This window comes from Marmota flaviventris, chromosome 7 (assembly GCF_047511675.1).
Source record: "Marmota flaviventris isolate mMarFla1 chromosome 7, mMarFla1.hap1, whole genome shotgun sequence".
NCBI lineage: Eukaryota > Metazoa > Chordata > Mammalia > Rodentia > Sciuridae > Marmota > Marmota flaviventris.
In genome coordinates, this window is record NC_092504.1 from 84,322,425 (window position 1) to 84,344,446 (window position 22,022).

A 22,022-nucleotide genomic window follows, 5' to 3' on the forward strand; every position below is an offset into this window, starting at 1 on the left:
TTGATTGACTGCTGTATCTAGTGTATGTTAATTAGATAAGCTGTGTGGAATGTATAAATACTGCTCCTGTCCTACAATAAACGGCTCCCACTCCTGCTGTATCAATGTACACAAGTTGCTCATCAACCCCCGGTTATTTTGCCCAGCCAGCTGGACTGCGGCAGATGGTGGCCCATTACGGGGAGCCCTGGGACACTCGGGGGTAAGTGACGAAAAAAAAAAAGCTGTGCGTCCATAGATAGGATGGGAGCAAATCTGCTCATCCCTAGACAGATAGGGCGAGAGGAAAAATGGCCATTTTGAGAAAATGGAGAAGATTGATGCAGTATGTTTGTGTCTTGTTTTGTCTTGGTGTATTATATTGTCTTTGTGGTGAAAATATGGAAGGGGTGAGAAGTAAATTACTAAGGGAAGGAGACACCCCAGTGGAACCAAGAGCAGTTAGGGCATGTGTGGATGGAAGCCCAGGAACTCTAGTCAGAAAGAAGAAAGTTCAGAAGAAGAAGGATTATCAGGAAAAAAGTTGCAGCAAAAGGCTATTACTGAATACTTTTCGTTACTGAAGGGTGCGTGAATAGGTGCGGTGGCTGCCACGTGCGCGAACCGGTCAGGGCGCAGCAAGGACTTTCCAAGCCGTGGCAGCCCGCTCTTCCCCGGTCCCGCCCGGGGAGTGGGGAGCGGGGAGCGGGATGTCACTGCAAGAGCCCAAATCCAAACCTGACCTGGAGGCACAGTCTTGCAGGCTCTAGCTCCCTGTGCCCGGAAGCAGTTTGAGTCTGGGACTCTCCCCAGGGCCATCTGGGGCTGCCCCCGAACGCTGCAGGTGGAAGACGGCCCCGTGTTCCTGACGTTTGATCATTTCCAAGGCCAGTAACTACAATGGTTCTCCCACACCTGGAGGCTAATGAGTAATGAGCACTCTTAAGGCTTGTTTCAAATGTAAAAAAAAACCTTGAGATAATATACTAAATTGTTCAGAAGGTTGTTTTCTTAGTGGAATGCTACAGGATTTTCTTTAGCATCAGTGCGGAGTTCCTGCCTTCATCCCAGTGCCTGTGAAGACAAAGGTGGAAGAATTTCCAGTGTTGCTGAGAACCGGACAAGATTTCGGATTAAGCTAGCTGCCTGTAGAACTTAACTGGACTGTGATTTAAGCTAGCTGCCTGCAGAACTTACCTGGACTGTGAGTTAATCTATTGAGACACTGCCTTACCTGGACTGAGACAACAAACTGTAATCTACAACAAATTGTAACTCGGTATCTTTGCAAACGGTGTCATTGCTGGTATAATTTTTCCAAGGGCTTCTTGCATGAAGCCATAAATTGGCTTGGTATTGTGACATTTTGTATCCCCCCTTCTGCTTGTAACAGATTATTTATGGTTTTTGTGTAAAAACCACTATGGTCGTTATTTAAATTAAACAAAAGGGGGAAATGTTAGGGTCTGTAAACAAGTCTGGATGGCGCCTGGCATTTTGCCAGAGGGAGTGGTTTGTGAAGTAACTCCAGCGAGCCATTAATTGTGGAGATTCCTTATTGGTTGACTGCTGTATCTAGTTTATGTTAATTAGATAAGCTGTGTGGAATGTATAAATACCCCTCCTGTCCTACAATAAACGGCTCCTACTCCTGCTGTATCAATGTACACAAGTTGCTCATCACCCCCGGTTAGTTTGCTGCAGCCGGACTCTGCGGCACTTTATCTCCTTTTTTCTTTGTCATTCAATCATTATTTCCTAGCTTAAAGTCTGTCCAAATGCAACTAACTATTCCTTTGTTCACACATGCTCATTGGAGTCAGGTGTGAATAACATCTTACCAAAGACAATTGCTAATTCTATGTCTTCAACTATCATTTCCTCCTCCTTGGAAATTTTTTTTTTCTCTGTACATTATCTATAACTGTGTGCTTGCAGCCCTGAGTATGTTTGTAGTTGAAACTATTGTAAGTGCACTTTTATGAAGACCCTCCAAATAACATTCCATAAGTCAGTTATATAACCTCTCTTTTGGGGTCTCCAGACAGTACCAAACACGCAGAATTTTCTTATCACTAGCTAAGCCAAGAAACTTAATTATCAGAAATTGCTACAGAACACATATTTAGTATATCAGGTATTTGTTTTATATTTGTTTTCTGGTGTGTTTTACTTTGGTTCACTGTTTTTATTCTTTAACAATCTATGACTTAGGTCAGTCTTTAAATATCTAGTTATTTAACATTGCTAATTCACTAATCATTATATCACTCCCTCATCTTCCAGACAAGATTTTAGACCAAGTGCAACTTTCTAATTTGAACAATCAGAGATTATTAAATGACATTATATTTTCTACCAGCAGACATTAAATGCACTGACCTGTTTTCCCAAAGTATAAAATGGATGCATCCACAGCTCGAACCATTGTTCTTCCTAGATCTTGAATTTAGTAGACTCCAAATCTTGAGTCTTTGGCAGAATACATTGATTCTCCCTCACCCTCACTGATTTTATTTTTTAATGTGGTAGGAGGGGGGTGGTTACAGGAAGTCTCTGTTTGTTTATATGTAAAAGTCAAAAGAGTCCTGGTACCTAGTAAACATTCAGTAGAAGTCAATTTTATAATAAATTTCATTATAAACCCAATCTCTCAAACCCTGAATTAATTTGGAGTCCTAAATACTTGTTAATCCATCTAAGGAAAAATGGATTACTCAATTTGTTTTTGTTGTTGTTGTTTTTTTGTCATCTTTTCTCTGTTCTCCAGCATCTCCTCCAATCATCTATTGGCTTCTCTTCCCACTAGGTATTCTAAGTTCTTCTCTCTAAAGTTTATTCCAATACTTTGCTTCAACTGAATTATCTTCTACCTTCATTCAAATTGTCTGGGAACTTGATCAAATAATAATTTTATAATAGCTACTCCAATGGCATAATAGCTTAGAATTGTGTAATGTTTCCAAAAAATATTAAAATTATTGTTATTTAATTATAACATTTGTTAATCACAGGAGAACCCTGGAGTCAGTCTGTCTGATTTCCCTTTTCAAAATTTATCATAGCTCATAATGAAAGGTCCACCATTGTTAGTGACAATGTCACTAACAGGGATGGCAAATTTCAAGCCCTCTAGTGGTCAATTTCATGTGGTTCATTATCTAAAATTGAAAGCATTCTTCAAAGAAAAGGAAAAATTACCACAACTTAGACATATTTTCTTCCAAAAGATAATTGGACATTATCTATGTCCTTACACAATGTATCATAGTTAATGAATTATAGATTTAAAAACAAATTTGCCAATGTCAATTCTTAAAATCATATTTATTTTTTATTAAGAATAAGAAAAAAATCAAGAAACTAAGATAAATTATTAGTACTTCCTGCTATAAGGATAGGTCAAATATTTAGTAACATAATAAACTTATTTTTTGTTCTTTGGTATATCATATACATAGGCTTTTGGACCAGATGCAACCTCTTATTTATGTATGTTACTCAAAGGAGATAACAAATATTTCTAAGCCCTTGTTTCTAACAGAGTTTTAAATTTTAGATTGTAATACCTATCTGGTAGAAATTATAAAAAGAAAATAACATTAAAAATGTGTATTTTAGCCAGGCCCAGTGGTGCACACCTATAATCCCAGTGACTCGGGAGGCTAAGGAAGGAGGATTACAAATTCAAGGCCATCCTCAGCAATTAAGTAAGTCCCTAAGCACTTTAGCAAGACCTTGTTTCAAAATAAAAAATAAAAAGGTCTTGGGGATGGAGCTGGGGTTGTGGCTCAGTGGTAGAGCACTTGCCTAGCATGTGTGAAGCACTAGGTTCAATTCTCAGCACCACATATAAATAAATGAACAAAGGTTCATCAACATCTAAAAAAAATTTTAAAAAAGAGGGGGGATTCTGGGGATGTGGCACAATGGTAAAACAACTCTGGGTTCAATACCTTGAACCAAAAAAAAAAAAAAAAAATCTGTAACTTGACCAATACACTGCATGGAAAATAATTGTAATGGCATTTTTATTATTTGGGGGTGGGTACCAGGATTGAACCCAGGGGCACTTAATGACTGAACCATATCCTTAGCCCTTTTTACATTGAGACAGGGTCTCACTTAGTTGCTTAGGGCCTCACTAAATTGCTGAGGCTGGCCTTGAATTTGCAATCCTCCTGCCTCAACCTCTTGAGTCCCTGGCATTACAGGTGTGCACCACTGTGCCCAAAGTAATGGGATTACTTTTGAGAGATAAGAAAAATTAAGACATTTTTCTAATTTCTTATAAAAATTATAGTCTTACTTGAATTATGCTATTATAAGTCCAAGTGTACTTTTTGTGTACCTAAAGAATAATTATTCCAATTTTTAAGTTGTACATGACTTAATAAGATAATTTCCCTCTAGCAAAACTTGGTGATGTAAGTTTTTAAGTTTAACACATTCTGTGTCCTTTCTTAAAAAAGCAAAACACCATTCCTTCCTCAGTTTCAAAGACTAAGGGCACAACTAGGTGATTTGTTTTTTAAATGACTGTAAGTAATTGCAAAGATTCTATGTAGTTAAGACTTAAAATATTCAAAATGAAAAGTTTAAAAAGACATGAAAATATTAATCTGTGGTGATATCTTCTGACTTCTTTCAGCTCTAAAATGGTAAATTTACTTTTGATGAAATGATGTGCTATTTAATTACTGACATTTTATTTATAAAACTTCCTTGCTCCATCATCAAGAATCCAAATAACAATATATACTGGTGAGAAATTGGAGGGAAAGAGCTTCTGTGAAAATTAGTATGTTGGTTCTTCAAAAACTAAAAATCAAACTACCATATGATTAATACCATATGATGCTATGCCACTCCTTGATGTTTATCTAAGAGAATTAAAGTCAGCATACTTTAGAGATACACTCACACCCATGTTAATCATAGCACAATTCATAATAACCAAATTATGGAATGATGTGTCTATTGACAGATGAATGTATAAAGAAAATGTGGTATACATACACAATAGAATTTTTGTCAGCCATAAAGAATGAAACTAGGGCAGGGCCCGTGGCTCAGTGGTAGAGCGCTAGCTTCACATGTGTGAGGCACTGGGTTCGATTCTCAGCACTGCATATAAATAAATGAAAAAAATCAAGATCCATCAACAACTAAAAACATATTTAGTAATCTTACAAGGAAATTAAAAATTTTGAAGGGAAATCTATAAAACAAGTATTTCAACATTTGTACCTTATATTTTAATTGAAAAATAAAGAGGTCTTCAGTTTCCTAGAAATGTAAGACCAACTGTAAAGAATTTTGTACATAATGGAAAGATTAAAAAAAAAAAAAACTTCTGGTATGTGGATAGAACTGTAGACTATCATGATGCTAAGTGAAATAAGTCAATCCCAAGAAACCAAAGGCCTAATGTTCTCCCTAATATGTAGATGCTAACACACTATTTTGCTAACACACAATTTGAAGTTCATTGGATTAGACAAAGTGGAATGAATGGAAGAGAAGGGGGATGGAAATAAGAAAGACAGTAGAATGAATCAGACGTAACTTTTCTATATTCATATATGAATCCACAACCAGGGAAACTCCATATCATGTACAATCACAAGAGTGGGATCCTAATTAGAATAAGTTATACTCTATGATGTATAATATGTCAAAATACCTTCTACTATCATGTATATCTAAAAAGAACAAGTTAAATTTATTTTTAAAAAACAGCACTTCCTCCAAATCCATATTATTTCTACCACAGTTGGTGTATTTTCCATTCTGATATAAATCTCATAAGTAATTGACTGTAAGGAAATTTCTGTGTTAGTGATCAGGCTGAAATATAAAAGTGTAGAACTATTGTGAAATAGTTGCTCTATCCACCAAATTCTATCCAATTTATGGCATTAATTTTTTTTTTCTTGCCTTCTGAATCACAGCTAATTGAGCCAGAAGAGGGGAGCAACATTTGATCAAAATCTCTTCTCTGGCTATTTGCAGTTTGAAACATAATCATTTTCTTTGGGTGATTAGACCTGAAACATGCAAACCCATGACCATTTGATGGGGCCTCTACTTGGCCATATGCTATCTTTTAGAAATAAAAAATTTTGCTCTTTCTAGGACAACTCAGCCCTGAGGGTTCACAGCTTGGCTAACAGAACTGGGTCTGTTTTTTAACTCCCTTGGCAAGACATCCTTATGCAGTGAGCAACCTGTACAACTTAATGGTATAGCCTTGCCATTTTATGCCATGAAAAATAAAACAAAGTCCAGAAACAAGTGCTCAAATAAGAGGTGGAGTTAGCAAAGATCCTTAGGTCTTTGATGCTAAATTAAATTTTAAACCTCTTTGAGACAAGTTTATTCGTATAATTCTGTTCTTTCAAATATTCTTGAATCCTTATAATAAATTATTTCATTTTGCTTAAGGTAGCTAATACTCATTCCAGTCACTTGAAATTAAAAAAAAAAAAAATCATACTTAGTTACGTAAACATCAGCTTTAATTCTTAGGAATCATTGGTAGATTCTGATATGATTCTAGCAATAACCTATATTGAATTGATATTTGAATATGTCAAAGTACCTTTTACTTCTGTATTGATTTCTTGAAATCCCTTTCAAATGCTGGGGTCTCTCAGGGTTTCAGAGCCTGACAAATCCTTCTCCAGTGTAGTGAACAAAAATGATTGCCTTCAATTGCATCCAGAATGGACTTAGCTTTGATTCCCACCCTATGCATAAGGATTCCTCAAGCTAGACAATAATCTGTGTTGTTTAATATAACATGCCTTTTCTTTCTTTGCAACAATTGGTAAATATAGAATTGGAGAGGTGGTAGAAAAAGAATCAGAGGCTTTTGTACCAGTGTAGTTTAAATGACATGAAAGAAACAAAGACAAAAATGCATGAATAAATAAACATAAGAATGAGACCACTTAGTGTGTTAATAAGCCCTCTTTGGGAGTTCATTTATAACTTTCTGAAAGTTTTTGGTTCTGTTTTTATTTACTTAGTTATTTTTTTATGTCCACCAATGGAGGGGGAAAGCTTTACTCTTTCACAAACTGTGGCATTCTGGGTATTCATAGAGCCATTTTCATGCACATATTTACTTTCTGTCTAGCTGAAGGAATGGGGGACTGCTTTTTGTTTTCTTTATCATCATGTATGAGAGGCAAACACACTTGAGTACACAGTTCCTTAGAGGACTCTTTTGTAAGCATGTATCTACAAGCATCCATTTCACATGACATCTCCCAGAGAATGCCCCTGCCACTGCAGGAATGTGGTGAGATGACTTTCCTTCTTACAGTTAACAACCATAGATGGTTGTTAAATAAACACTTGGCTGACCTAGAAATTACCATTTCCTGAATCTGAGCTAGGAAATTTAGAACAGGTTAAAGTATCAATATCTATTTTTTTCTACTTATATTAAATTTAATTCTAAATCAATAAAAATCTCTAGAGTACATTTTTTTTTACAATCTTTAGTTTTTTTAATGCACAGTGACTTTATAAAACAAATATTTACATTTTTATCTATTGATTCTCTAATATGTGCATCTTGGTAGTGATAGGGGACAGATTGCACCCCTGGGTTCAATCCCCCCCCAAAAAACAAAATGTCGAGAGGCAGACTTGGGTGAGACTCTCTGAAAATATCTCTGATATCCCCAATAAAACTGGACTGCAGGAGAAGCACACTGTCCCTTTCCTTTCTCAGAGGATCCACTCTCTCCCTTAAGAATGTTCTCTTTCCCTTTTCCTATTTCTTCAGTAAACCAATGCCTATTACTCTGAGTGAGATGTCTAAAATCTTTAGGACTTGATGATGAAAATCAGGGCTTGAAGGAGGGGGGATCTTTGCGCTGCCCCACATTCCTGGGAGGCCCCAGCCCTATAACAGTAGTATCTTATGTGTTAAATTTTCAGAACAGATTTTGGAATCCAAGAGAGCTGGATCAAATAGCAGGGGTGTCTGCCTTTAATGTGACTTTATGAACGTAAATATACTATCAACTGAATCTTGTTTTCTCAAATGTACAAAAGACATAACAAGCTTCACTTTTCAGGATTGTTGAAAGGATTAAAAAGATCTATGTAACATTTTTAACAAAGTGTTGGCAGATAGTAGATGCTAAATAATAGTTATTATGGAAGGGATGTACAGAAGTCTTTACCTTTTATTTTAGAACTTTATTTCTTATTTCTCACTTTTAATTTGAAAGTGCTTAATGGAGCTTGTAGAAGACTGGAAAACTGGGCTAGTGGTTTGGAGGAAGGGGCTCAAAAGATAAACAGTAAGGAGACCAGACCAGTCACTAAGCACCAAGACAATAAGGACTTCTTCTATGATGACTGTATGTATGTGAAAAGCAATAAATCCTAACACAGGTGAAAAATAAGTTTTAGAATTGAATCTACAAGATTTGGTACTTGTTGGAAATGAGGAACATAAGGAAAGAAAGCAGTTGAATATTATTTCTCCAAAGATCATGTTTTTAAAAAGTGAAGAAATGGTACTATCAACAGAAATTGAAATTTTAGAAAGGATACATTTTGGCAGCAAAAACAGAATTGGGAAAAAAGAATGAGCAACTCAAAAGAGCTGTGGGAGTGATCTGAAGGCAGATAAGAGACATGATAAGAATATGACAGTCTACTCTAAGGAGTGGGAAAGTTATAAATTTAAGGAAAAAAAAAATAAAGAATAAGAAATGTGAGGGCTGGAGATGTGGCTCAAGTGGTAGAGCGCTCTCCTAGCATGCGTGAGGCACTGGGTTCGATCCTCAGCACTACATAAAAGTAAAATAAAGATATTGTGTCCACCTAAACTGAAAAATAAATTAAAAAAAAAAAAGAATAAGAAATGTGAATAATGAAGGAAAAATTTCTAGCAAAAGGAAAACCAAAAGAATGTAATTGAGGAAGTCTAAGGAAGAATGTTTTAAACAAAGATGTTGTGATTTACATGTGTTTGGCCTTTGTCCCCAGTTCCTGGCACACAGCCCCTAAAACCCAAAAACCTGAGAGAACCTTCTGTATACTAATGAGGTGCAGGTAGCTGAGGCCTGGATGGCTTCAGGATGAGTGCTGGGTCACCAGATAAACCAAGGCAGGGTCTGAGGGTTGGAACTTTCAGTCCCATTCTTCAAACTCAAGGGAGGGGAGAGGGGCTAAATATTGAGTCAATCATAAATTGCTATGTAGGAATCAATCATTCCTACATAATGAAATATCCATAAAAATTCCAAATGATAGGTTTTGTGGAAACTTCAAAGTTGGTGAACATATCCATGTGCCGGAAAGTGACATTGTAAGGGTAAAAGAAATTGAAGTTAAAGCGTAAAAGTTAAAGGGTAAAAGACCTGGTGTTGTAAAGTTTCTAAGCTGCAAGGTCTGAGTTAAAATGTAAAGGATTAGGTATTGTTAGGTTCCTATGCTACCTGCAAAACCTGAAATTTCTGTAGCTGTTAAGACAATGCTTGGAACTGCCCAGTAAATATTTCCCCTGACTATTTGGTTGTTTAATAAAGGCTCTGTGTGGTCGCACGTAGGCATTGCAGGGCCTGGACCAATCAGTTTAAATGTAACCCCCTCCTTAGGAATGACCTATCACTCCAGCCTGACCTGTTCCCGCCAATGAATGAACTAATCATGTTTAGGAGTTGTTGTTCAATTTTCCCGTGCCTCATGATGATTTGTTCTGATGTATACAAAGCCCTCCGCCCTCCCCAAAAAGTGTACTTAAGCAGTGCTCAGCCCCTGCTCGGGGCTCTGGGCTGCTTTCCCTTCTTGAGTGGGCACGGAGCCCCAGCATGCTGGTTCAATAAATCCCCCTTCTGCCAATTGCATGAGTGGTCACTTGGTGGTCTCTTTCTCCGACGTTTCGCGGGACCCTTACAACATACCCCAATTCCATGGGAGCTGGAGCTCCCATGCTCTGAACTCCTCTGCATCTCATTGTTTGTTTGGCCATTCATTTGCATTTATTATAATATCCTTTATAATGAATTGATAAATTAAGTAAGTAAAGCGATTCCCTGAGTTATGCAAGTTATTCTAGAAAATTATCAAATTATAGGAGCCCCCAATTTATAGCCAGTTGGTTATACATATCCAGTGGGACTGATCCCTTAACCTGTGACAACTAACTTTGACTATTAGTGTCAAAATTGAATAAAAATGAATTGAATTGAGTAAAAACAGTTCAGCAGTGGTTACTGGTTATATAAATTTCTACAGATTGCCATGATGAGGCTTAAATTAGTTCCCTGAATTTGGTCACTGGGAGGGCTTGGTCATTCTACCCCTAGATGGTAGAAGGATGGAAGTCAGATGACACAAGAATGAAACAGAGGGCAGAGGTAGCTCTGATAAAACCCATGTGCATGTGAATCCTTCTTTACATTTCTGAGGAACACCTGGATTCTGGTTTGGCCAGTCCGTTGCAAGAGCCTGGATTAATGTGTAAGAACTTTGGAAATGTGCTAAGGAATTGAGCTGGTCTGGGAATGTTAAGGAAATGCATTTGCTTCTAGTCGTTGGAATATCTAGTAAGGATTTAAGAGTTTGTCATTCCCTTTCCCACTTACCACTTACTCTAAATTTACAGACCTGAATTATCCCAAGGTTAAAAAAAAAAGAAAGAAAGAAAGAAAAAGAAATTAAACTGAAGAATGGAGAAGTGAAAATTGAAGATGAGATCTAACAGGGAGAGAGAAAAGATGGGCTCAGGCAAACCTCTGGAACTGGATGGAGGTGATAGCTACAAAAGCAGTATGCTCAGAAAACAAGCCAAGAATCTCTGGGAAAAAAACGGTTGTTGACAAGCTAATATTATTTGACATTTAGGGACTATGGTAGCTAATTAGTGAAGAAGGATATTTAGCTTGTTTCCCCTGAAGACAAATTATTTCTATAATCCGTTTGCTCAGTTTATTCTGCTCTTTCCTCAAAGCAAACCCAAATAACTAAATATTTTCAACATTATCCATTTGAAAAATATAGTATATTTGTAAAGCTGAAAAGACACGCGAGATCAGGAACCACAGAACAAGAATGAGGCACCAAAAGAAGGTTTATGGGGGGGAGGGGGCGTTCCGGGCGAGGTTCACCATCAAAGGGTGAGGGCGAGGGAGGTCCTGGGCAGGAAAGGCAGGAACAATGCTAATAAGCAAAGCAGGAGGCAGGAGGGCCTAGGCCATCTATATTGAAGCTATGGAGAGCAGGTTGGCCAGAACTGAGTTTAGGGGGATCATGTCTGTTGCGGGTTGGTCAGTGCTGATGTGAGTTCACAGGGCGATTGCTTCAGCTGCAGAAACCCGTGTTGGTTGGGATCCCTTGCCATGTCAGCTTCTGATTGGCCATTTTGAGTCTCTTCAGCCAGGTGGAAAGTCTTCTCCCACATCCGCCATGAAAGAGGAGGGGAAGGGAAGCCTGCTGACCCAACAATATTTAAGAATACCTTGCTGTAGCATAAAGAAATAAATTGAAATATGGAAAATAATACAGTGATTAAAAATACAGGCTCGGGGTTCAGGCTACCTGTGTTGATTCCTTACTTGGTTACATGCTTTGGGCACATATCTGTGACTGTTTTTCCTCAACTGAAAAATGAAGATTATAGAAAACTATTTCGGAGGGTTGCAATTCATAAACACTCAATAAATGTTACCTATTATTATAATCTTACACATGTATAAAACTTGAATTGACCTTTACTTTCAGTGAGAAATAAAACTATTTAAACATTTTGTGTCCCTGTTTTCTCATCCATAAAATGAAAAATATCATATTTCTTAGCAGACTGCTTGAAAAAACGTCATGATTCCTCTGGTTACCGGTTACCGTGATGAGTCCTGCTTCTTCCAATGTTGAAGTATAACACCAGAGAAGCCCACTGAAGCAAGCATAGAGTAGGAAATAAGAAGCTTTATTAAAGGATAGTAAAACAGACTTCTCCCCATGGAAGAAGGAGACCCAAAGGTGTAACCCTTGGGATGAGGAAGTCCTGTCCCTTTCATATGTCTGAAGTTTCCCTTGTTCTCCTGCATTCTTCTCCCTTATCTTGTTCATTTCCCCTCATTTGCATAATGACTGGGGCATGTGAGTGGAATGGCCAGGGGTTAGCAGGTGGGCAGCAAGGGCCTAGGTGGAGTGGTAGCCAGGAAGGGAGCAGCAGCCCAGGGGGCCTTGATTAGCAGCTCCCCATCTGCTCTGGAGTTGCTTAATTAACAACCTTTTTGGGAGAGAGAGTATCAAAGGGCTTTGGAGACTTGAACATTCCATTCTCCCAGGGGCTGTTTCCAATTTCCCAGATTCAAATCGGACTCCATTTTCTCCATCAGACCCCTTTCACCTAGCTACACTAACTACCTGTCTTTAAACCTGGCTTCGTCATGCAAAGAAAAGTTATTACTGTTCTCCATCCTATTTTCCCCAACCAAGTGAGGAAAGCTCAGGAAACCACACAGCCTACAAACTGTAAACTTCTTTTTTATCACATATAAAAATTCAAAAGTTATATCTCTTCGTAGAACTCATTGCTTTTATTACACAAGCAAAATATATTCAGTGAAGAAAATAAGAAAAAAACTCGAAAAAATTAATTTATATTTCTATCTACATAGGTGATCACAGTTGACACTTGGGAAGTCTTACTTTGAGAATTTAATATCTTTCTTTCTATCCATCCATACAAACAACCAAAAAAGACCAAACTGGGATTGAAATATGTAAACTTTCAGTAACTTTACTTTTTAGTTAACACATTGTGACATTTTTCTATGCAAATATTTTCCTATAGCATATTTAATGTAATTGGAATTGCATATATATATATCATTGTACAGCTACAACAGTATTTGTGAATGCATTTCCTGTATTTCCACCATCGAACTCATTAACATGCTAATATGGCACTAAAAACTCCTCACAACAGGGAAAATACCATCTTGGCAGAGTCTCCATATTTCAGAAGGAAATCAGAGGTGAGATCTGGGGTCTGACCTCAAGTGGTTTAAGAAAATCTTTCAAGAAGGGGAATCAATTGCATATTGGATAAAGTTCATAATATAATGGTTTAAAATTGGGAAATACAGTGAAGTCATTCTTGATAACTAAGTGGATAAGCAAGCTATTTTACCAGGTGGCAGATTACTGTTTCTAATAACTTGATCTGAAGAAATTTTTAAAAGCAAACAGTTAAGTATCTACTGATTTATATTTCCTGACCAGAATTTCAAAAACAAAGGAAAAATAAAAACACACCTAAATCATGATAATGTTATAGGGCTGGGGTCTTCCAGGAAACTGAGGCAGTGCGAATGTTCCCCTTCAAACCTCAGTCTTGAGATCAAGTCAGAAAGATTTCAGACTTGTTGTGCAGTTTATTAGAAGAGATAGGAAAGGGGACACTCTTAAGGGAGAGAGTGAATCTTCTCAGAGAGGAAAGGAACAGTCTCTTTCCTGCCCTCCAGCTTTATTGGGGGATCCCAGAGATGTTTCTGGAGACTTTCACCCATGTTCACTTTTTGACCTTTGACAGCAGAATGACATCAGACTTTCAAGTCCCCACTGCCATGACAACTCTAGGTCACATTGGCCCACGCTGACCAATTCTAATTAGAACCCATTCTTACAGATTTTATGTTTAGCGCGAATTGTCCTTATCTTCCTGAGTCCCAGGTTCTGGTGTGCAAAAGGATCACAAAAGTCCCCCTTTCAGTGTGACTTATATTTCTCACTTTAGCCAGATAGAGCTGCAGTTACCTTGCTTTTCAAAGGTAAAAGCATGTGGGCATCAGCACAGTGGCCCTGTTTTATAAGAATTATTCCCTTAACCTCCTGTTTCCACCACTCTTGTCTGTCTGTCCCCTATTAATAATAAAGATAGTCTATCATATTACTTTATATTAACATAGATACTCTCAAATGTTGATGCATTTAGTATTCTAATGTTAATTTTCCAAATATATTTAAATATTCATTTATGCTTATTTTTTACCACCACCACCTAAATTCAAACTTTTGCCTTCTTATACCTTCTTTTTTTTTTTTTTTTTTGGTTGTGGAGGTGCCAAGGATTGAACCCAAGGCCTTCTGCATGCTAGGCAAGCACTCTACCAATTGAGCTATACCCAGCCCCTCACATACCTCCTTTTTTTTTTTTTTTTTAGAGAGAGAGAGAGAATATCTTTTTTTTGAAGATGGACACAACACAATGCTTTTATTTTTATGTGGTGCTGAGAATCGAACCTGGTCGTGCCCGTGCACTCTATTGCTGAGCCACAGTCCCAGCCCAACCTTCTTTTTTTAAGTTGATCATCATGGATTGATGAAAATCATTCTCTGCAAGAAACTTGATGACTCAGAAATGTCACAGCCATTAATCCTTTCAGAGTTTTCACATTGTTCTTCATCTAGTTTTTGTTGTTGTTGTTGTTGTTTAAAAGGTCTTTCTAACAAGTGGGAAAAGATGGACTATTCAGTTAATGTATTGGCAAAACTCAAGAGTTATCTGCTATAGTTTTGATCCTGAATGTTCCCTAAAGGCTCAGGTAGTAAAGGCTTTGTCCCAGCTGTGGTGCTTTTGGGGGTGGGCAGAACTTTTAGGAGGAGGCGACTAGTGGAAGAAAGTTAGGCTATGGGGGCATCCCCTTTATTTGCTTCCTGGCGATCTTGAGGTGAGCAACTTCTTCTGCCATAATGTACTGCCTCACCACAGGCCCAAAAGCAAACGGCTTAACCACCCATAAAATGAAACCTCTGAAATTGTGAGACAAAATAAACTTTTTCTCTTTTTAAATTGATTTTTGTCACAGTAACATAAAGCTGACTAACACACTATCTGAAGGAAAAACTGAAAATAGATCCTTGCCTCATACTATCCACAAAAGTAAATTTCAGACAGATCATATTATATCAATATTGAGGGAAAATATCTTTTATAGCTTGGCGTTAGGAAAGCCTTCTTAAGATACGAGAAAGAAATCTTGTAGAACTTTTTGAAATGAAAGAAAGATCTTGTTATGTATTTTAAGATTACTAGAGAAGTGACTGAAATATTTCAGGAAAGGAATAATGGAATCAGATTTGTTTCAAAAGATGCATTTCTCAACAAGAGTACAAGTACTAGTGCAATTTGGAGTCTATTTCAGCAAACCGGGTGAGAGGAGGTGATAGCCGGTCTAGAATGCCAGTGGTGGAAAATGGAGAGAAGTAGATTGATAATTCTAGAAACATTTAGAACTTAGGGTATGATGTGGGGACAAGAGATAATAATGAAATTAAGCAGGGACCAGACTATTCAGTTAATGCATTGGCAAAATTCTGCTACAATTTGGATCTTTAAAGTTCCCCACAGTCTCATGTATTGAAGGTTTTTTCCCCCAGTCTTAGTCTCCTCTGAATGTTCTTTCCTACCTTTGAATTTTGAGCTTTCTTATACATACATGTTTACATTGCCCAATTTTAGCACAAATCCTGCTATGTTGGTTTATCAAAAAACAAAACAAACAAACAAACAAACAAACAAAAAAAAAAGAACAGCCTGCCTTCAGCAAGGATCAGTTAGATCAGATTAGCCAGAAGACCCCATCAGCCCTGGTGTTTCCTCTTGGTAATTTGCCATCTGTTACCCACTACCTATATACTCACTCACTTTAGCTATAAATATCTACTTGTATTGGGAGTTGAGCCTACTTCCTCTCCTCTACTCCAAATTCAGACTGCAATAGTTCCTACACCCATTGAGCTACCCCTAAATAAAGTCTTACTATACTTTAGCAAGCATCATTGAGTAATGTTTTCTAAAATGTTACACTTAACCAAGCACAGTGTGCACACCTATAATCCCAGTTACTCAGGAAGTTGAGGCAGGAGGATCACAAGGAGGTCAGCCTAGGCAACTTATCAAGATCCTGTTTCAAAATAAACAATAAAAAGGTCTGGGGATATATAGTTCAGTGGTAGAGCATCCCTGGATTCAATCACTAGTACCATAAAAACAAAACAATTTGTTCCTCAGAGCACTGCCTCAGTGAATCTATTTCCCCTACATTCTTATCTTAGGGTCTATATCTGGAGAGCCAAATATGAGACAATAATTATGACAGTGAGAGTCATTAAGGTAATCCAGGAAAGTTGTATAAAATAATTAAAAGGGCAACCTAAGGTGGAATCCTAAAAGCACTATAATATACCATAAAGCCAGAGAAAAAAAGAGTCCAGATGCAGAAAGCAGAAAAGAGGCAGTAGAAATGTGGGAATGGGCAAGGGTATCCTCATGGAAACCAAGAGAAAGAATTTCAAATGAAGAATATAAAAAGATACAAAGTTCTTTATATACATACCCTAGAGATTAGTGCTCTATCTGATGTGTGAGGGGAAAAGATTTGTTCCCAGGATGTAGGCTCTCTATTCACCTCACAGATTGTTTCTTTTGCTGAGAAGAAACTTCAGTTTGAGTCTATCCCATTTATTGATTCTTGATTTTAATTCTTGCACTACAGGAGTCTTATTAAGGAAGTTGGGGCCTAATCCTACATGATGCAGATTAGGGCCTACTTTTTCTTCTATTAAACACAGGGTCTCTGGTTTTATTCCTAGGTCCTTGATCCATTTTGAGTTGAGTTTTGTGCATGGTGAGAGATAGGGGTTTAATTTCATTTTGTTGCATATGAATTTCCAGTTTTCCCAGCACCATTTGTTGAAGAGGCTATCTTTTCTCCAATGCATGTTTTTTGGTGCCTTTGTCTAATATAAGATAAGTGTAATTTGGGGGTTAGTCTCTGTGTCCTCTATTCTGTACCATTGCTCTACCAGTCTGTTTTAGTGCCAATACAGTGCTGTTTTTGTTACTATTGCTCTATAGAATAGTTTAAGATCTGGTATAGTGATACCACCTACTTCACTCTTACATGTATAGACATGAATTGGTGTGAGTATACTTTGTATACAACCAGAGATATGAAAAATTGTGCTCTATTTGTGTAATAAGAATTGTAATGCATTTTGCTGTCATATATAAATTTTAAAAATTAATAAATAAAAAAAGAAACATAAATAAATAAAAGGATACAAAGAAATCAAGTTACTTGAAAAAAGATCCATTAAATATAGCAACAAAGAGGGCTCATTAAAGCCTATTAAAGATTGGGAAGTTTTGTGTATTTTGGAAGACAAAGACATTTTGATACTGTAAATTCATTTGTTTAAGAAATATTTTTTTTTGAGTACTTATTATGGCAACACCTCTGTGCAACTGCTATAATGTGGGAATGAATGACAGTTCTGCCACAAAGTGACTACTGGTCTTAGTACAGTCCAGTTGATTAACGACAAAACAGCTGTACATGAGAATCATTGCATGTGCACAAAATAAAGCTCAAAATCTAATCAATTTATTTAATTTATTAATAACTACAGTATTTTATAGTTATTTCGCTTTTCATCTTATATAATTTCTTACCACAAGTCTTTCAGTAAGCATTAGATATGTATGTATAATTATTCATAAAGAAACAAGTTTGCTAACCAATATACGTACTTGGATGATGGGGAGAAAAAATGCCACTCCTCCATTGTGTAAATACCTCTTCATTTCTTGTTTATTTACACATTTTCAGGACAAAATTATTTCAGTAACTGATGAAACAAAATATTTTCTGTTGTTAGCTTTTGTTCTATGGATAGTTTCTCTCTCTGCAAATTGAATTTGTCTTGCACTAATAGATGGTGCAGTGAACAGGCTTTCTGCTCATGCACAGACCATATCTATGTCTGGCTTTAGACTCTATCTGTATCTGGCTCTGTGTCATTAAGTTATCACATGGGAAGGTCAACTGGAAAAATCAATAGCAAGTTGCTTATTTACTCATTGCCTCTGAATCTGGCTAATGATCTGGACTGTAGTCCAGTGTAATAAATGCTAAAACAGCTATCTGTAAGTGAAAATCATTACAGGTGCACAAAAGACTCAAATTCTGCTGATACAGTCTTGCTAACAAATTTTACAAAAAAATCTACTTGGAACTTGCACTGAGCCAACTATGGAGATAACATTATTTCTTCATTGTTTCTTGTCTTGTAACTTGTATCAAGGAAAATCCATGAATATTAATATCTGCCTTTATATACTTAAATATGAGAAACTTGCATCTTCCTGGTGACTCTACTAAAGTCCTGCAATTTTTAATTGCAAGTAGCTAAATGAGAGGGAGAGAATTTTACACACACTGACCTCCACCATGCTCCTTGGTTATAAATTGCCACTTGTCCTTGTTGGAGCTGGAGTTGAATACAATCTCTCTTCCAGTTGCAGTGGTCCCTATCAACATTGCCCAATTTGAATAAAACCTGCCTTGTCATCCAAGTTTTGTGAATAATTTTTTCTTAAAAACTCCATCTCTTAACTCCTTATTCCTCCTCTCTTTTACTCTTGGGAACAGTTAAGCATGTTTGATGAAACATATCTGGCACTAAACTGAAGCACAACATCTAATGTTTGTCTATGTTTATGGGTCTATACCTTTTATTATTTAACTATTTTGTAGTTATTTCAGAAATGCTGTTAAAGTAAAAAAATATTTTAATCTAATTACTATCTTAAGGAGGTTCAAACTTCAGAAATAACAGTGACTATTTACTTAAATAAGAGAAATATTTTAATTAGTTCAAAATATAGATTAAAGAACAGAGCAAATGTAGATTAAGCAACCAGGGCTTTTTATTAAAAAATGTACACATTAATTGTCTGATCATACATCAACATTAAACTCATTGTTTCTTTTATTGTACTGCACAATTATCATAACCATTGTTGGTAGTTTAAATAACTGAGATAAATACTATAATTATGTAAAACTTCATTACTGGAATATTTAAGAAACAATTTTCCTCCCAGAGCTGTAAAAATTTTATATTATCTTTATTTATTGTTTTAATTTTACTTTTTCTGTTTCAATTTTAGAGTCAGGGAAGAATATTAAATTATTTCATTATAAATTGGAGATATAGTACTAAATATTTGAGATGTACATTAAAAATTCTTAGTCAATACCAAATTGTTTTTTTCAATTTATAGCTAAATTATTAATGTTTAAACAGCAGGTTTCATTCCTTTATGTAGTTTTTGGTATCATTTTGTGCTATACCACTATATTTTACACAATGTGATTCTTGCTTTAGAAGGCTGGGAATCAAGACTCATACAAACTTCATTTTTTTCCTAACAAGTGTTAAAGTTTATGAACTACATTAAAGACAAGAGATGCAAGGACCAAGGGATCCAAACTAGAGAAAGGGCAAAAAGAATTTTAAAGATGAAGCAAATGATGTTCTATGATGGCAGCTGAACAGTAGAGGTCTTCAATTAGAACACACACAAGAAAAAAATTGCAACCTATGGATGACCTAATGTGTTTGGCATTGTTGAAAACTGTACTCAGTCTACTGGAAGAATTAGCAACAGATACAAATAAAGGCGATCAGGAAAAAAATCATAGTAAAGCTTAACATTCTATTATAAATAACATTTTCATAGAACGATGCAGACATTGAATAATAGTTTAACACAGAAATATTTATTGGTGAGGTGGGGGAGGGATATCTGAGATGTTGGCAATTCTTGTAAACTGTGCAACCAACAACAACAACAGCAACAAAAATCCCAGAGCATTTTAAAAACATTTACGTATCTTGAGTATTTCAGTAAAAGGAGGTCACTGGCAGAACCACATTCCTTAGATCAGGAAATAAAAAAATTAGGATCAAGCCTGATTGCGGGTAAGGTAATTTACTAATTAATAGCCTCTGGGAACAAGCAACACCACCTTTAAATCTTAAATTCTCCGTAAATGTAAATTATCTTTTATCTTCCAGCTGTAAAGTTTTAAGTTGAAAATGAACTAAAGAGGAGCAAATTACCAACAGGAATGCAAGTCCTTGCGCTGTAGAACAAAAGGCAGCAATTTAAAGAAGACTATTCATGATGCTTTTGTTTTTGGTCTGCCTCTAAATTTGCAGTTGCGTGGTTTATATTAAAGACCTAGAAGTGAAAAGCAGGCCCAGGAAGTTATTTTAACAATCAACAACTATTTATCTAGCTTAAATGTAATGAATAATTATTTTTCTCCTAATTACGGAAAACAATGGCAGACATTCCTGAACTGTCAGTTGGTTTTCCAGATTACCATTTACGGAGAATACTCAAGTGCCACTATCTGTTTGAATCTTTGCGCCTGCAAGCGAAGCACACACGACCTCTCCTTTTCCTTTTCCCTTTACAAAGCGAAACAGACTAGACAAGTTCATGTGACGCGAGTGACGTCAGCCCCCACTGGGTCGCGTGACCGACACCCAACCTTGCCTACTATCCCGCCCCCGCCACCGGAGCGGGAAAGCTCGCGAGAACTGGCCTTACTATCAGAACTTACTTAGGTTACTGGGGGAATTACTCTGAAGGGAAAGGAAGGTGTGGCAGGGTGGTGTTTTTGCTTTCATTCTGTTAAAATTCACGGCCAAGTTAAAGGCCTTTGGGGATTGCCAGAGTCTAACCAACCCACCTGGAAAACACTAGGGGAGCTGGCTGAACAGAAGTGAGAGTCAAATCTGAAGTGAAACGTGGCGCACCGGCTGTCCTCGGCCCTAGCTAAAAAGGTTGCGTGGGAGGGAGACAACCCGTGTCTTGAGCCGCGTTAGGCGCGGAGAACGCGGGCTTGAGCTGGGTTGGTCCCCTACAGTCGCTGGGAGGCCGTGGGAGGTTAGGACCCTTCTGTGGAAGCAGTCAGATGCCCACATCCGGCCCTGCCGGGTTAACACTGAGCGACAAGACGTGTAGTGGTTGCGCCCCTCGCCTAGACTTCCCTAGTGCCCGCCACCCCAAAGGGCGCGGGCCTCTGCGACCCCCCGGCGGCAGCCCCTGTGGGTGCACGATCTGCCCCGTGTTTTCCCGGTCAGGAAGCCCCAGCTTGAGGAAGGATTCTCCGGTTTAAATGGGTAATTTTGACCCACTCTTCATTCACCAAAATCCTCTACAGGCTTCTCCCCCGCACATCCTCCTCCCACCAGGTTTCCTTAGACGGGTGTGCTCCAGTGTGAGACCAGGGGAGGAAAAGAGAGCCTGGAAGGGACGCGGTTGGAGTCGCTAGAGGGAGGTGTGGGACCGGCGAGGAGGGGGCTTCGCGAGGAAGGGGGTGCTGGCAGGCGGAGGGAGCGGCGGGAGGAGGTGCTGGGGGAGGAGACAGAGGCCCAGGGACGGTCTACGAGGCTTCGCCCGAGCCGAGCGCTCTTTCTCTCTCCGCACCGTCTCCAAGCCTCTTGGGCTCGTGGGGACCGCGAGGCCGCCGAGGTGCTCGGCGCCGCCAGCGCCGCCGCTGCTCGCTGGAGAGAGCTGGCCCCGCGTGCGCACGCTCGGCCGAGTCCAGGCGCGCCCCGCGCCCGCGCCTGCTGACAGCTGCAGCTGGGCTCGCGCTGTCCGCTCCGGGCTCCGCGGCCTCAGCCCCTCTGCACTCCGCCTCCACCCGTTCGGACTCCCTCCCCTCCACCCTTGCCCCTGGTGTGGATCGTTTCGCAACTGCTCGCCTGTCGCCCCGTGCCCGACTGTTTTTCCCTTTCCCTGCTCCTTCTTGAGTACTTTGCCCCCTACATTTGGGGAGAGGGGCTAGAAAGGGGACAGGCGAAGCGTCCAGGAAAGAAGGAAGCGAGGCCCACAGGCGGAGGAGGATCGACGGACTGTGGGGAGCAGACCCCACACCACCCTTTCTGGTCATCTCCCCTCCCGCCCCGCCCCTGCGCACACTCCCTCGCGGGTGAGCTACTTTGGGACGAGGAAAGTGAGGGCGGCTCTGGGTGACAGCGCCGCGGGGCCAGTCCCAGGGAAGACGCGCGTCTGCTCGCCTCTCGCCAGTCGCGCTCCCAGCCAGGGCACAGCCCGGACCGAGGATGGCATCGACCACCACCTGCACCAGGTTCACCGACGAGTATCAGCTTTTCGAGGAGCTCGGAAAGTAAGCGCC

General features: G+C 38.6%; 1 protein-coding gene across 9 annotated transcripts in view; it reads left to right on the forward strand.

Moving 5' to 3' along the window:
- Positions 1–21,238: 21,238 nt before the first annotated feature.
- Camk2d (calcium/calmodulin dependent protein kinase II delta) overlaps positions 21,239–22,022 on the forward strand; it is a 312,829-nt gene continuing 312,045 nt past the window's right edge. For 8 of the 9 annotated variants that reach the window (XM_071614446.1, XM_071614444.1, XM_071614447.1 and 5 more), the window contains exon 1: positions 21,240–22,013. In XM_071614446.1, coding sequence (XP_071470547.1) covers positions 21,949–22,013 — 65 coding nt within the window. In that variant the 5' untranslated portion in view covers positions 21,240–21,948. Of the gene's footprint in view, positions 22,014–22,022 lie in introns of all 9 variants that reach the window. The other variant, XM_071614450.1, reaches the window with a different exon arrangement.